At 43.3% G+C, this 16,963-nt stretch overlaps 1 protein-coding gene across 3 annotated transcripts in view; it reads right to left on the minus strand.

Moving 5' to 3' along the window:
• Fsip1 (fibrous sheath interacting protein 1) overlaps positions 1-16,963 on the minus strand; it is a 139,888-nt gene that overhangs the window by 8,212 nt on the left and 114,713 nt on the right. For all 3 annotated transcript variants that reach the window (XM_034495497.2, XM_076929473.1, XM_076929474.1), the window contains one exon: positions 1,723-2,233. In XM_034495497.2, the coding sequence (XP_034351388.1) occupies positions 1,723-2,233 (511 nt within the window). The remainder of the gene's footprint in view (positions 1-1,722; positions 2,234-16,963) is intronic.

A 16,963-nucleotide genomic window follows, 5' to 3' on the forward strand; every position in this document is an offset into this window, starting at 1 on the left:
CGGTCTGGCTGTGTATCCAAAGATGGAGTAATTACGCAGTACAGCCAACTAAGCTTCCCCATCTCTGCAGCAGTAGTCACTGTACTCTATCCTTTTAAAGTCACAGGCTTTTAAGGAAGTTGTATACGCACATAAAACTATCAAGGCAGTGTACTTAAAATGATCCAATAGAGAGCTAACATGCTCAAGCACTCAGTGAAGATAGAAAACATGCATGCAGAGATCAAAGAGGATGAGTTCAGGTTCAGTCTCCTTTGAAGGAACACATAGCATTGGTGGTACAGTGGATGTAGCTGCCATCCGCTGAAGGAACATGTGAACGAACCCATCCAAGTTACAGAAGAATCAAAGAACCTGACGCCACGTCCCTGGCTAATCTAGCTGTAACCAGAATCATATTCAGATGACTAATCAGAGACTGACAAGAGGAGAACTTGAGGTCAGACTGTGGAGGCCTTCAACAGTGAGTAAAAGGAGTGCCAGCTCAAATGTTATGCAACCATGGCTGGGTTCAGAGGTGACCAGAATAATTTGCCCTCATTTCTGAGTGACCTTGGACAAGTCACCTAACTCTTCTAATCTGTCCTCCGAGATATGAAGGGAATTATAAATTTGGGTGTTTTTGTTTGTTTGCTTTGCTTTGCTTTTTGTTTGTTTGTGTTTTTTTTTGGATTAAAAGAGATTATATACTTAAAAAAAAAAAAAGAAGTGCCAGCTCATTCAACAGGTAATGTCCAGCTTCCAGCTGTCATGAGAAGTGTGGTCATCAAATGCTTACTCTGTCAAGAGTGGGAGGGGTGAAAAAGAAGGCTGGGAAGGACAGACAGTGGAGGAGTGATCAAAGTGCTTGGAGCTTGAGCATGCAGAGCCTGGGGAGGTAACAAGCAAGGAAAAAGACAACTCAATAAGGACTCAGGTTTTGAGCCTAAGAGATTAAAGAAATGGAAGTCAGGAGAGAAATGTGAGTTGAGAAGGAGAGATGAAAGACTGAGTGTGAAGCTGTCAAGTTGCCTAGTGGGCAGTTAGAGGCATGAGACTGTAGTGTTAGCTCAAAATCAACCTATCACAGACCTCAGAGGGAATACAGACAGATGATGATAAATAGATAGACAGATAGACAGGTGATAGATAGAGAGATGCGCGAGAGAGACAGAGAGAGAGCGAGAGAGAGAGAGAGCGAGATGATTGATAGATAATAGGTTTCAGAGTAGACTACATTAGAGATTAACATTTAAACTGATAAAATAGGCTCACAAATTATGACATCTACTTCAGACACTGATAGGTAATTGAATATTTGTTTATGTTAAAAAATGCCTATAGTTTTTGACTCCTGTGTCATTGTACTATTGTAAAATATTAGATTAAACCATAGAATCATATCTGGGAATATAGGCATGGTCTAGTCAGGCATTTTACATGTCTTTTATAGTATGTTGAAATTTTTTTAAAATACTTATTAACATTCAAAATACTTTGTCTTTTTCTCTACAATCAACATCGTTTTCTGAATGACAGAATTATCTTGAAGGACAATACATTTCATAAGAATGTTAACCTCTCCCTGAACATTGATCGGTAAGTATGCTCCTAGGCTTGCACGCTCGTAGGGACAGCATCTGGGGTTTACAGTACAGTATTGCATCTGCCTCTCCTTTTACTCCACTATCCCGACTGAGATGTCTAAGAGATAGTCACAAAACACATGCTCTCCAGCCTCACCTATTATGGATTTCTCTGCAAGGCTGATTTTCGACTGTTGGTCGTCTGAGGAGGAGTTCATGTTGATGTCATCCAGGGGATCATCCAAGAAAGGAGGCTTTTTCAGTCTCCCAATGCCAACGGTCTTTGACATAAAATAGTCTGCTGCATCGTTGAAAGCTTCCTCCTTGGAGAACTGGAGCTGTTTCATGGACTCTACATCGACAAGGAGAGCTTCTGGTTTGTAGTGCCCAGCCAAGGCTTTGGTAAGATAGGAGTCTGCGGAGTATGCACGTCCCTCATTCTCGAGCCTGTTTGCATCGTCTATCTGGGTTTTCTGGGCCTTGGCCCCGGACTCCTCTGGTAACTCACAGAGGGTGGATGGGCACAGCCCTGGGGACCCAAGTGCTGTATCCGAATCTTTGTTTTCTCTTTCAGAAGAAAGACCAAGAGAAATGCATTTCTGTTTGGATACACACTCATCCAGAAGACACTTCAGCTGTTCCTCGGAAAGACATGATGGGAAGTTTAGCTGAGGAAACAAACCAAACGTTTCCAGAGTCAATTGGTTGATTAAATGTGTTTACTTTAAGTAAGCTTCCAGAATTCTAGCAGAACTTCAAGTGTCAGAAAACCCCTTAACCGACACATGCAGATGGGAAAGTAGGTTGTTCTGAAGGCTGTAGGAGGCTAAAGAGTAACCTACAGAATACAGTTTGTATCCTTTGTGGGGAGGGGGGAATCAGGGTTTCTCTGTGTAGCCCTGGCTGTACTGGAATTCACTCTGTAGGCCAGGCAGGCCTCAAACTCATAGGACCCTTTCTCTGCCCCACAAGTGCTGGGATTAAAGGTGTGGCACCACTGCCCAGCCAGAATAAATGTAGGATAAATTGTACACATTAATCTAGAGGAAGGAATCATAGAACGCTGATTAAAATGACCTAAACTAGCCACTAGCACCTGTATACCACAGAAACAACCAAGCTGAAGACAGTGTCCTCCACTGGGTCACAAAGAAATGAATCCCACCATGAGTTCCAGTTGGGTTCCTCTACCTCCACCCAGCCCTCAGTATGAGCCATATAGCACTCAATACTGAAACAGGGAGAAACCAGGGCCAGTGACACCTGCCCCTAGGGATTCACCAGCAGTGAGTCTGTCCACAGCTTTCAGAAGACAATACTGTGAAAGTGGGGTCCATCCTGAGATGTGCAGTTGCTTCAAAATTACAGGCACGGGCCAGGGGCATTCCAAGAACAGTGTATTCGGGAAGAAAGATGTGATCACACATATTAAATCTCCACTTGTAAAGATTATCGTAGGCTGAGGGTTTTAAACAAGACATGAATTTTAAAACACTTTTTCCCTTACAGCTGTATGTCACCACTGGTCTATCACTGCCTGGTTTGTGCAGCACCCGTGACTGAACCCAAGACTCTGAGCATACTAGGTGCGCGTTCTACCAACCGAGTTACAGAGTGGTGCCTGTGTATGGACTACATGTGTGAAACTGTCTAAAATCAAATGTAATTAATATTTAAAACCCACATTTTTCTCCCAGTATGTTCTGAAGAAACACCAAAACGAACCAAGTAAAAGCATGGGGGGGGGGGGCAGTGGGAGGGGACAGGAACTCAAGAGAACTGCAGCAAATTACAAACAATTCAAAAAGGAACAATTTCCAAATACATTAAAACACACTAAAAATAGTGTCCTCCTCTGGTCTAGACCTAATCCCCACCCCCATGCTCATATGTAGCAGATGTGCATCTCAATCTTCATGTGGGTCCCCCAAAACTGGAGTGAGCCTGCCCCCAAAGCTGCTGCTGGCTTGTGGAACCCATTCCCCTAACTAGGCTACCTTGTCTAGCCTCATTAGGAGAGGACACACCTAGCCTTGCAGAGACTTGATGTACCAGGGTGGAGGAGAATATCTGGGGGGCACCCTCAGAGGAGAAGGGGGAGGGGATGGGGAAAGAGACTGTTGAGGAGGGGACTGAGTGGTGGGAGGCAGAGTATTAATTAATTAATTAATTAATTAAGTGGGGGAAAAGTGCCTTCCTCTAGTAAGTCAGTATCCAAGGATATGGTGGAAAAACTAACTAAAGTGCCTACCTGACAGCTATAAGGCCCCATAAGAAGGCTTACTCATCTACTGCAACGGCCATGACTTCTACCACAGCAATGTTCTTGGCTTACTGGGAAAATACACAAAGAAGGGATGAGAGATGTAACTCAGTAGGAAAGTACCTGTCTAGCATGCACAAGGCCCTGAGTCCAACTCTAGTAACACAAAACACACACACACACACACAAAACTAGAGAAAGTAGCTAAATGTTCTGCATACGTTGTATATTAAATGCACAACCCTGGTTGAAGACTGTTACCAGAACATAAATAGTTAACGCCTTACTCTTTCACACCCTTTCTCAGACAGACAACAAACCACAGTAAGACAAAATTCTGCACCATGTTTTTAAAATATATCATGTGTTTTCAAATTATATTGAACTTATTTGTAAAGCACAGTGATGTCAGGCATGATGATGTATGTCTTTAATCCCAGCACTCATGTATGTGGACAGAGGCAGGTAGATCTCTATGAGTTCAAGGTCACCTTGGTCTACATAGTGAGTTCTAGGCCAGCCAGAGTTGCATGGCAAGATCTTCTCTCAAAAAAAAAAAAAAAAAAAAAAAAAAAAAAAAAAAAAAAAAAAAAAAAAAAAAACATTTTTTTAATAAAATAAAAACTCACTGGCACCTGTCACTGTGAGTTTGAAGATAATAAGAAATTGTACTGGGAACTGAACTCAGGTCCTCTGGATGAGCAGTCAGTGCTTATGACCACTGGGCCATCTCTACAGCCAGCAAATCCTACTTTTAATAAGTAACTTCCAGAATCTAGATGTGGTACTGTTCCCATTTTCAGAGCATCTCCTTCGCCTGAGTACGTAAGTCTAGTCACGTAGACAGCAAGGGCTGCCCTAGCGCAGCAGTAGGCACTTACAATACACCTTCTAATGTCACTTACATAAAACTGTTCAAATGAGGAGACCGCAAGCTGGGATTTAGAAAGAAGACACTGCATCATCATCAACAAATATTTGTCATTGTGAAATTCTCAGACAACAGAACCACTGGCCTCTGTTGGACCAGGAGAAATGAAGAATTGTGAAAGTCAGGTCTCTGGGGTAGCAGGTGGTAGGGGGAGTTGGGAAGTAATCTGCTATGTTGGCTGCTTCCAAAAGTAATACTGATAGGTTAGACACTGGGAAATTCTGACGATGTATTTGGCTAGATACCCAGAAAACTATAGCAGTTATGAATACTGAGAGGAAAGCAAAACCTTTTATTAAAATGAAGGGCACAAAGTCTAATGCACAAAGAGAAGAAGAGAGAACAAGAACTAAGCAAAAGAAAAATAAGTTCTAACTGTAGGACAAACACAACCCTTGGGAATGGAGAGCTGAAGATGTTCTCTCGACTACTCTGAAATGGATTTTATAAGCAATTAGTTTTAGAAAGGGATAAAGAATAGAGGTGCAGCTTGGTGACAGGGAGCATACTTTCTGTGCGAGGCTCTGGGTTCAATCCTCAGTGCCACCAACACAGCAATGAGCACAAAGGCAGCTTTGAATATAGTACTTGTATTTCTCTAATCTCTCCACAATACCAGGAATGAACTGTTACAATTTTTGCTCTTGAAATATTATCAGCAAAAGTAAATCAAATAAATTTAGTTAGTTCAGTAACAGTGTTTCTGGGTGGCAGTGTAGATCAGAAAATGCCATGTGACCCACTTCTCTTGTCTTTTGGTTCTCAGCAGAACCTTGCCCACATAAAAACCCAATAAATGGCTATAATGGAAATTGAATGAGTAAAGGATGCCCTGAGTGTTTATAATACTTCATCACATAAGCAACTCACAGATGCTAGACTGGATTGGACTCGGGCTCTATAGAGCCATCCCTGGCTTCTCTCAATAGTTAAGCATGATGGTGGAGGCTATGTCCAGATTGCTTGTGATGCTACTGAGCTCCAGGACTGAGCCACTCAGTGTGCAGTCAAGGGACTGTCTGTTCAAGCATTCACCTCCAAGAATCCACCTACATGTCAGCTGACTTCCATACTCTGATAAGCGAGTTACTCCTATCACCCCTCCATGTAAAACTTAATGCAGTGTATTGCCAGGCTTCGTTTTGCTGCAGAAGAGACCATAAGCCCCTCCCCCCACCTTCATTTTAGTCACCTCTCCATGCGTCTTCCTTCATTCCATTTTTTAAGGTTTTGTACATTCATATACTCCATGGTGAGGATAGCTCCCATGTGGCTCCTCTCTCCTGACCATGAGCCCCTTTGTTCCCCTAAGGTGCTTTGTTTCTACTTTACTGTCATAGCTACATATATGATTTTACATCTATATATAAAGCAGGAGTCACAGGTGAGAGAAAATCAGCTAATAGGTGTCTCTCTCAGGCTGGCTTAAATCACTTCATAAGATTATCTCCAGTTGCATCCATTTTCCTGCAAGTAATACAGCTCTTTTCTTTATGGGGAAAAAAACATCTCCACTGGATGTGCATATATTTTCCCTAGCCACTCCCATGTTGTTGAACATCTAGGTTAGTTCCATAACTTAGCTACTGTGAACAATACCATAATAAACACTGTTGTGTGAGCATTTCTGTAATGTATCAACTTGGATTCCTCTGGATAAGTACCCAGGAATGGTGTGGCTGAGTCATATGGGATATCTGGTTTGGAGACAGCTCCATGCTGACTCTCACAATGGCCACACCCATTCCCATCTCCACTAGCAGTGCATAAGGTTCTTATGACCACATCCACCAGCATTTACTGCTGTTTATTTTCTTAAGACCCACCATTATGGCTAGGGTAAGATGGAGTCTCCTTGCATATTTGATTTGTGGTCCTCTGAAGTTGCACTGCTGCTGAGGTAGAACATTTATTCAGGTTTATTAGCCATTTGCATTTCATCATCTGTTCATTTCCCGAGCCTACCTATTGGCTGGGTGGTTTAATCTCTTGTTTGGCTTCTGGAGTTCTTTGGGTATCCTAGATACTAAAGCTCTGTCAAGTGTGTAGCTGGTGAAGAATTCTGCCCATTCTGTGGGCCATTTCTTCACTCAGCATTTTCCTTCGCTACACAGCTTTCATTTCACTGGGTCCCTCTCGCTGACTGTTGAGCAACTAGAGTCCTAGTGAAAAACCACTCGTCCACGTCAATGTCTCAAATTATTTCCTCAGCTGTTTTCCTCTAACAGTTTCAGGGTTTCAGGGCTTAAATTAAAGCATTTGATTCTTTTAGAGTTGGATTTTGTGTGGGGCAATAGGCGGGAATATAGTTTTATTCCTCTAAATGTGGCTATTCAGTCTTATCTCCCAGTTAGTTTGATGTTGGCTATAGGTTTGTCATAGATAACCTTTCTCATTTTGAAATACATTCCCTCTAACTCTTGTCTCTTCTGGACTTTTAGCATGAAGGAATGTTGGATTTTGTGAAAAGAGCGTTCTGCATCTATCAAGATGATCATGTGATTTACTTCGGACAATTTCTGTAACAAGTTACAGTTATTGATTTGTATTTGTTGAACCAGCCCTGCATCTCTGGGATGAAGCAGCATCACTGTGGTGAATAGAATGTTTGATGTGTTGGTGAGTTTGGTTCACTACCATTTTACCAGCTATTTTGCATCTGGGCTCATAAGAAAGACTCATTGATATTTCCTTGCTGTTGTGCCTCCATCTGCTTTTGGTATCAGAATGATGCTGACTTTGTAAGCAGAGGTTGTTAACAACATTCTATCTTTCATTCCTTCATGGAGAAGTTTGAGAATGCAACATGTTAGTTTGTCTTTAACAGTGTGGCAGAATTCAGCAGTGGTCCTCTCTGGGCCTTGACTTAGCTAGGTAGCAGATTTTATATTACTGTTTCAATGTCATTGCTTGTTAAAGGTCTGATTTTTTTTTCATTTTAATGTTTATTTTATTTATTTACATTTCAAATGTTATTCCCCTTCCCAGTTTCCCCTCCACAAACCTCCTATCCCTCCCCCCTCCAACTGCCTCAATGAGGGTGCTTCCCCACCCATCCACCCACTCTTGCCTCAGTGCCCTAGCATTCCCCTACACTGGGTCTTTGAGCCTCCACAGGACTCCATCACTCCTCTCCAAGTGATGCCCAATAAGGTAATCCTCTGCTACATATCCAGCTGGAGCCATGGGTCCCCCCCACCATGTGTACTCTTTGGTTGGTGGTTTAGTCCCTGGGAGTTTGGGGGTAGGGGAGCATCTGGTTGGTTGATGTTGTTCTTCCCATGGGATTGCAAACCCCTTCAGCTCCTCAGTCCTTCCCCTAACTCTTTCATTGGGGTCCCCATGCTCAGTCCAATGGTTGGCTGTGATCCTCTTCATCTGTATTGGTCAGGCTCTGGCAGAGCCTCTCAGGGAACAGCCATACCAGGCTCCTGTCAGCAAGTGCTTCTTGGCATCAGCAACAGTGTCTGGGTTTGGTGTCTGCAGATGGGGTGAATCCCTAGGTCAGGCAGTTTCTGGATGGCCTTTCCTTCAGTCTCTGCTCCACTCTTTGTCCCTGCATTTCCTGTGATCCTGGGTGTGTCAGAGCACCTGGGAGTCAAGCTTCCTCTGGGTGTTGTCAGGTCTGATATTTTTATCTCATCTTTTGGATTTAACAACTCAGTACACGATACGTTTTTAAGTTATATCTGACAGGTTTTTTTTTTAATTATATGTGATATGTGTTGTACTGTCTGTCCTTTCATCTCTAATATTATTAGCTTCTCTCTGTCTGGCTCTCTCTCTCTCTCTCTCTCTCTCTCTCTCTCTCTCTCTATCTCTCATTTTGGTTAACAGTTTGTTGATCTTGGTTATCTTTCCATGAAACAATTCTTCCTTTTAATGATTCGTGTATTCTGCTTTCATCCCTGGCCCATTAATCTCCACTCTGATTTTCTTTCTCTCACTACTTGAAGTTTGTCATGTTCTTATTTTTCCCAGAACCCTAATGCACACTAGTTATTTGCTTTGGATCTGATTTCTCTATGTGTCACCTGGAACTGTAAAGCTCTCCGAAGGACTACTTTCATGGTATCCCCTACATTTTTGTATGTGTGCTTTCATTTGCATTCATTTCTATGAATTTTATTTATTGATTTATTGAAGAACCCATTTATCATTCAGTAGTAGCATAGTGTGTAAGACCATGAGCTTCCACATGTTCCTTCTGCGTGGTCTGTAGCTTCCTTGATACTGATTTCCAGATTTGTCACACTGCAGTCAGAGCGTAGGCAAAGAGTTATTCTAGTTTTCCTATGCTTGTTAAGACTTGCCTTGTGTCCTGTTACATGATCTATTTTAGAGAACGTTCTATGTGCTGCTAAGAATACATATTCTTTACATGTCCCATTGAACTCAGAGGCATTCCTTTGGTTTGAATACTCTTTCTTTATTATCCAGTGTACAAACAGAAAATAACCAGAGTAAATGTACTGGATTTTGTTTCATCAGAAAAATCATATATAACATTTGTGGGGTTGGTTGTCAGGCACTTTACTAGTCTTACTGACACTATCTGATTGATGTCTTGCAGAACAGTAATAACTAACATTTACTAAGTACTTACTCTAAGCCAGATATTGCCCTATGTATGTTACATACATTGACTCATTTAAACTTTACAGTGAAATTAAGAGATAGATGTTATTCTTATTATTATTCTCACTTCATATACATGGAAAGTGAGACAGCAATAAATTAAATAATGTCCAGTGTCTCCAGATGCCCAGTAGTAGAGATGGGTTTGTTGAACACAGATGGGACTCACTGTAAATAATCTCTCTCTCTCTCTCTCTCTCTCTCTCTCTCTCTCTCTCTCTCTCTCTCTCTGTCTCTCTCCCTCCCTCCCTCCCCGTGTTTTTTTCACAAGCCAATGCTCTTGTTCTACCCATTGTCATGAGGGAAAAATAGAAAAGCAAAAAACAAAACAAAACAAACAAAACCCAACTCTTCCACCAAGCATTTCCCTTGCTTTCAAGCTTTTGCTCAGATTAGACGTGTTTTAGACAAGTGTGTTGCTCTTTCTTTCAACTCATTTAAAAAACAAAAACAAATAAACAGACAAACAAACAAACAACCGCCCAGGGTGCTGCTGCTGTTTCTGCTCCTCCACCCAGATAATGCCAGTTTGGTACAGGAATTAAATCTGATTCAGAGACTTTGGCTGTGGAGCTGAAGCAGATGTGGACTGCCTCACCCATCCCTACCTCCTCCTGCACTAAACAGCTACAGCTTCCCCAGCTATAAACATCTCTAACTTTTGGGCATCAGATTTGTTGACAGAGCCATTGAGATTAGGTGTGTAACACAAACAACCGTAAAATCTACCATTAAAGGCCTGCAGAAGCAATCCAGGGCTTTGATGTGAGCTTAAGTTGTCAGGCATTTTTTCCCAACAGAGTTTTTAAAGAACACCAAATAAATATGTCAAAAAAAAAAAAAAAAACAAACCTAATTCCATATCACAAGGGAGACTTCGTGGGGAGAGAGAATGCCCTAAATAATCAACCACAAGAGCAAAGGTAAAAAACGTTTTCATTGAAAACTACTTCTGCTTCAAAACAAACAATGAAGAAAACATTCCACCCTTGGCTTAGTTACCAAGATATAAGTTTAAAGCTCTCTGCAACCACTGCTGGTAACACATAGTAGTAATTTATAGAAACAAACAAACAAAGCAGGCTATGAGTAGCTAGAGGAACGGCTCTGGTTGAGTTAAGAGAGATCATGATGGGGGTCAAAGTCACGAAGTCCATTAGTCCATGGGTGGAGCCAAATCTTGTTTCACTTTACCTAGAAGTAAATTAGAAATATTACCAGGGGCTGCCTCTCTATAGCTAGTTACCTTGTGTTTGTAACCCAAGCTTTGGACCAAGGCTATGGTATCATTAAAACACCGTCCCTGAGATCTTCAACAATGTTTCTTGGTTGGACTGAGCTGGCTGCTCAGTACAGGGGCACCTTGCTGAAAAACTCATCTAAGGCCACCTCAGATCAACAAGTTTTAACAGATAAATGATGTCCACTCACATATGGCACTGAGGAGGCACTTAGTGCTACAAAGTCAAGGCAGAGACCAAGGCTTAGCCTAGAAGGTGGTACCTGGCCTCACATAGGCCTTCAAGAGTTTGGGCAAGGCCTTCATTAGGAACCATAAATACTTCTGCTTTCCAGAGATAGGGCCACAATATGCTCATAGCTGCCCCATGGATAGTTCACTCCTCTGGCTTGTTAGATGATTTATATAACTGTTCCTCCCCCATGAGAAAGAATACTCACCTAGACTTATAAAAGAACCCGTGTTCAACCCTAGGAACTAGAAAGAAGAGTTGAGTAACACCTTGCATGGCCAAGAAATCTCCTCGTGACATCATGTCCTGGAGATAGGCTGCCCTGCCACTAAAACGCTCCAGTGAGAGATTTCGTTTGTCCATCTAGATCTGCACACATGTAATAATCAATGCAGGAGAAGAAACACTACTGAGCTCAGCCAGTAGAGGGGAATGCACTGAAACAAGTCTTTCCCCCAGGAGACAATCACTCTTATGACACCCCCGGGGATGTCTCACAATATCAAACTATCGTCACATTTGCTTGCCAGCACTAGTCACATCAGTTACACCCCACTTCTATTTCTCCATTGTTTTCTTGAATAATTAAGTGGTAACAGTCAAAGCATTTCTCCATGCTCTGCTGTTGCCAGCTGAGACAAGAAGCAACAGCTTTCCAGTCCTGCGAAGGTTCTGAGGGTGGAGGGCATAGCACCAATGAGCTCTAAAAACTCAGCTACAAGGCTCACAGGCAGTGCTCACTACATACAGGGACCACAGAGCTATGGCCGGTAGCATCAATGTTACTGAAAGCAAGTGGTACTTGAACATCCTTGGGTTCAAGGCTTAGTAACCTATTGCTACTCATTGCTGAGACCCAAGTGACAGAGCATGACCCCAAGGCCAGGGTGGAAGGAGAAAATTCCTTGGAGACTTGGAGAGACATTTATCCAGAGCAGCCAAAAGGAGCATAGAAGGAGGATATGAACTGAGCCAGAGGAAGAAAGTCAAAATCATAGCTAAACAGAAAAGGAAAGACCAGCATGGGGTGAAGGGGAGACCATGCAGTGCTGTTCAGTTGCTAAGACTCATCCACAGTGAAGAAGACAGGAGAGCTGCTTGCCTTCTGCGGGCAGGGCACAAGGCTAGGTTAAACAGAAGCATCCCCTCACAGCCTGTCCTCCCCCAGAAATCAAAGCAAGACCAGGAAAGCCATACAAACACGTGGCATCCCCCTGCATCCAAGATGTGTCAGCACCCTTTCTCCATGCTGTTTTATATGTCATGTGGGTTCCCATGGCCACATTGAAAAAGGCCTCCATGAAATGTTCCTTGGGCTTGCACAATATCTTTCTAGAAACTATAGTTTCCTCCCCAGAGGGACAGGAAATGCACTTAGCATCAACATAGAGTAGTAGGGGGAGACCAGTATTTCTAAGTTTAAATCTGCCCTCTTTTTTCCTCCACTTTTTAGAGATTGGACATACCACAAAACCTTCCCACTCAGACTTCTCACTGATAAATAAAAATGCTAGCATCAAACTGGCTCCAAAGCAGTAGTTTAAGGAACACTAAGGAGTAAGCATCTGTATTGAACAAGGTAGGCATAGGCAAGGCTGCACACGGTGGAAGCCTGGTGTGGGACAGGTGCAATTTCAGCCACTACCAGGATGTACCAGCATGCAGCTTCCTCTGCGCTGGCAGCAGCAGCTGCTAGGTGAGCTTTCTCAGGAAGCTACATGCTGAAGTTTGCACTGTCCAAGTTCAACTGGCCCTTAGCTTTGAGGGTCTCTGAGGTACCAAGAATGAATGGTGGTTTATAGATAATCTCACACACTTTGCAGTGAGTAGATTAGCATGTATCCTGCTGGATTCAAGAGGCTACAGAGACCATTAGATGCTGGGAGAGAGCCAACATGGGACAAAGGTAAAATGTGACCTTACTGTGAGTCCAACTACATCTCCAGTACCAGAAAGTACCAAGTTAGTAATCAGGAAGGGCTGGTGTCAAGATACTTTTACTGAGCTTTCCATGAGAGAATTAAGGGGTGTAGGGAACAGGACTGTCTCTTTCTTCACAAACACAGGCATCCACTGTCCCTTTCCCCTGCCTAGACTCTAAGGCAGCAGAAGCCCTCCTGTTGCCTGACTCTTGCCTCATCTAAGCACACCCTCCCCATGAAATATCCTCTAGCCAAAACTTCAAAGCATTTCCTACCACCTCTCCTCAGAGCCTACCTGTCCTAAATGTGCCTCCCCATCACCCTCCTGAGACTGTATATGTAACTCTTTCAAGGAACAAACTGGCATTTAGAGGAGGCCTTTGAATCAGCATGACGTAACCCAAAGCCCTGCTTCTAGGAAGGGAATGCAGGCCCGTGGCCAGATGGCAGAAACTCTCTGGAAGGCATCCATCCCTTTCAGCACTTCAAATCAGGCCACACCAGGCATAGTCCTAGCCCAGCTGGACAGACCTTCGGCCCTGTCACATTGCATTAGCTTTGATTTTCCTGCTGGTCAGAAACCTTGTACCACAGATCTAACCTCACACTGAATTCACTGATGAAGGAGAGCTGTTTCTGGTCACAAACAAGTGACCTGTGGCGTTTCCCAGGGTTGAAGTGCTCCCGAGGTCCTGCCCTGTCTAGACATGTATCTGAAGCATCTAATTACCCTGTGCCTTCTGTATGGCACACAAAGCCCGACATAAACACAGCACTCCCATTAATAGCGCTGCTCAGTGAACTGTCCTTTTACATTTCCAGTCTCAGAGTGAGATCGCACTGCCACGAAGAATGTAGCACACTCCAAGCTATGCTGTCATCCAAATCCTAGAAGTTAACTCCTCTGGCCAGCAGTAGAGCCACCTGGAGAACTGGACACAAACACAGAAGGACCTGCATAGCATGCTTTGCTGTCTCATAAACAATGCATTTGATGTTCTCTTTCACATAAAGCTGGGATGAGTCTTTCTGCTTCCCTTCACATCATTGGGGCCTTTATTAGGCAAGTGTCCAGACATGCCCGTGTGCTATTTGCACTAGAGTTGGGATAACTTAGGGCCGAGGTGGACAGAGTTGATAGCACCATAATAATATGATAAGAAAATTAAGGCTTGGAGAAATTGACTATCTTCATCCAAGGCCCAGAACTAATAAACAATGCAGCCAGGCCCTTCCATCTTCACAACTACCTTCCCACAGATGCTCAGAGTTCTGTTCCCAGGGAAGCACCTTGACAACAGCAGGGTACCCGGCACATGCCTCCCCTTTGGCTTGACAGCTAACAGCGGCCTATAGCAAATAAATGTCCCTTTCATCACAAACCTGAGGCCAGTGTATGAACAGAACAAGAGGGGAAGTCCAGGAAATGGCAACCACCCTCTGAGTCCCCCCAACATGAAACTCCAGGCTCTACCCTTTCAGTACCCTCTGTGTCTGTCTTCATGCACATGTTAAGTTCTTTGACAAGGGAACTGGGTTCTCTTCAACCCTGTGTCTCATACCTTCCCAGAGCTTGGCAAAAGACAGACACTTGATGAAGATTTGTAGACATTACAATGTCTTCTATTTAAACTTTAGTGCCTGTGTGCATGCGTGGTGTGTGTGTGTGTGTGTGTGTGTGTGTGTGTGTGTGTGTGTGTGTGTTCAGTTTATGGGGAGGGAGTATCTATTCTCTCCTTCTACCATGTGGGTCCCAGGGTTTGAACTCAAGTCACCAGGTTTGTCAGTAAACCCATTTACCTGCTGAGCCATCTTGCTGACCCCTTCTTTGGGAGAGCTACCTGCTACAGACACCCCTATAAACTCACAGGTCTTGGTCTCTTTATTGACCAATGGTCTCAGGGCCATGGTCAAGCCTAACCCCAGTACCCTTCCTTCCTCCTAAGACCTTATTCCTCTGGAAATGCTTTGGAATGTAACAGTAAAATTAAAATTTTTCTTAGAATTTGGGCAGGCCAGACAAAAATGCTTTAACTCCTGAAGAATTCCCCAACATGGGGAATTTCAGGTTCTATTGAAGGCCAACAGAGAGATGACACTGTTGAAGGTGAAAGTGTGCCTGTCCTCTCCATGTCAGTATCCACAAGCAGCGACTCATCCCATCTCAGAGTAAAAGTGATAATAACTGACGGAAAATGCTACACACACACACACACACACACACACACGCACACACACACATGCACACGCACACGCACACACACACAACTCAAAGAAATAAAAGCCTGAATCACAGGCTTGTGATACTCACTGAAAGTCAGACATAAAGATTAATTTGTTCTGCCAAGAAAACAGTCAAATAATATTCCATTTTTATTGTGGTTAGGCTTAATTATAGACATCTAATTTGTGTGTTTAAACAGAAAGCCTCATAAACATGCAGTAAAGTGTGTCCTTTCATAAGAACTTACAGGGCAAAGCCATTCTCAAAAATTCTTTATTTGTAAGGATAGACTTCAAATTAACAAAACAGGGCCTCTATGTTCCTGTGAACATTTTCAGTAATATGGCACACTTTTCTCTTTCGATTTCTAATGATAGGCGGATGAGCCCAGTCCCTGCACTGGCACTGGGTCACTTGGATGGAACAGGGATTGTTCAAAAGCTAGTGGGGATAAGGACAGCTCAATGTGGAATCATTTAAAAGATCATCCAGCTAACTACACTAAAAATATCCTATCTGAAGACACAGAGGACGAGTCTCAGATATTGTACACTCTGGTCATAAATTATCACTAGAACTTAGACAAAAATAATAGTTTTGTTTCCATTTGATTACCTTTTAAATTAATGTTTTAAGGTCAAGTATGTGAAGTAAAACCACAAATTCTCTCCAGACCACTACACTAACACTGAGTGTAGGGTGCTGCCTGGCGTCTGACTGGCAAACAGCAAGAGGAACACAGAGGTGTAGACTCAAAGACACACTTCTATTCACTGCATGTAAGTGCACCACAGAAATGTCTACCCAGAGCCACTGCTGTGCTTCTCCTGCTGTCTTCCCTTCCGTCCCTGGGTTGTTTCCACAGACATGTAAAAGGCCACTGTTCCTGTGTTTTAAGAACAACACACACACACAAACAAACAAAATTTCTCTTATTTTCTTTCTTTTGGAAAAGTGCAGAGAGTGGGATGGGGTTTGATACCGGTGTTTCTTACGTAACTTTACAATCATGATAATCCTCCTGCCTCTGCCTTCTGAGTCCTAGAGCTTACAGCCTTGTATGACCACATTTGGCTTCTCATTTTCTTCATGAAAAAGTTGTCATAATTTTTATTTTTAAAGAGCAACATAATTAAACTTAAATTGCCACCAATATCCTCTTAAAGCCACTGTCAGGGACCCGTCTAGCTCTTAACTGACATGCTCTTATCCAGGGACCAGTTCCCTCCACATCTGTAAAACCACTGTCAGTGCCTGGTCGTCCTCATCCACCCCAGCCTCACATAGCTGATCTCTCTCTCCACTTGGCCTCCAGATCACTGCTATCTCCTGACTTCCCTGCCCTTCTTCCTTCATTGCTCCTCACCCATCCCCTGGCAGTGTATCCCAACTTCTTTGTCTTCAGGAAATCGCCAAGGCACAATCTTTGAATGTCTTCTTTCTATGTCTTCATCCTCCTAGTGATGCCTGGCATTCACACTATGATGACTCCTCATCCTCACTCCAGTGATGCCTGGCATTCACACCATGATGATCCCAAATACAGGGTTTTACTTGCACTTCTCCTCTCCTTCAGACACTTCAGAAGCTCCAGCTTCCTAGTTAATATCTCTTCTCAGACTTACAATGTGCCCCTGAAGTTCAGTGATTTTCATGCTGTGACCCTTAATCCTGCTCCTTGGACAATCTTTCCCACCTCAGTGAATAGCAATCTCTGTCTTTCACTTGCTCAGGTGAAAACCTGCAGTGGTCCCCAGGATGGATGGTCCTTTTCTCCCACAGCATCCGTAAAACCCGCATGAGACATGGTTCTGCTTCTACTCTTAACCTGTCTCCAAGCTCTACCTCACTCTCACTTCCTCCACACTGCAGTCCATCACTCCTTCTCCTCAGATCTCTGCATTCACCTACAATTTCTCTTTCCGCTGTCACTTGTGCTGCCCTAAAC

This window comes from Arvicanthis niloticus, chromosome 2, assembly GCF_011762505.2.
Source record: "Arvicanthis niloticus isolate mArvNil1 chromosome 2, mArvNil1.pat.X, whole genome shotgun sequence".
Lineage (NCBI taxonomy): Eukaryota > Metazoa > Chordata > Mammalia > Rodentia > Muridae > Arvicanthis > Arvicanthis niloticus.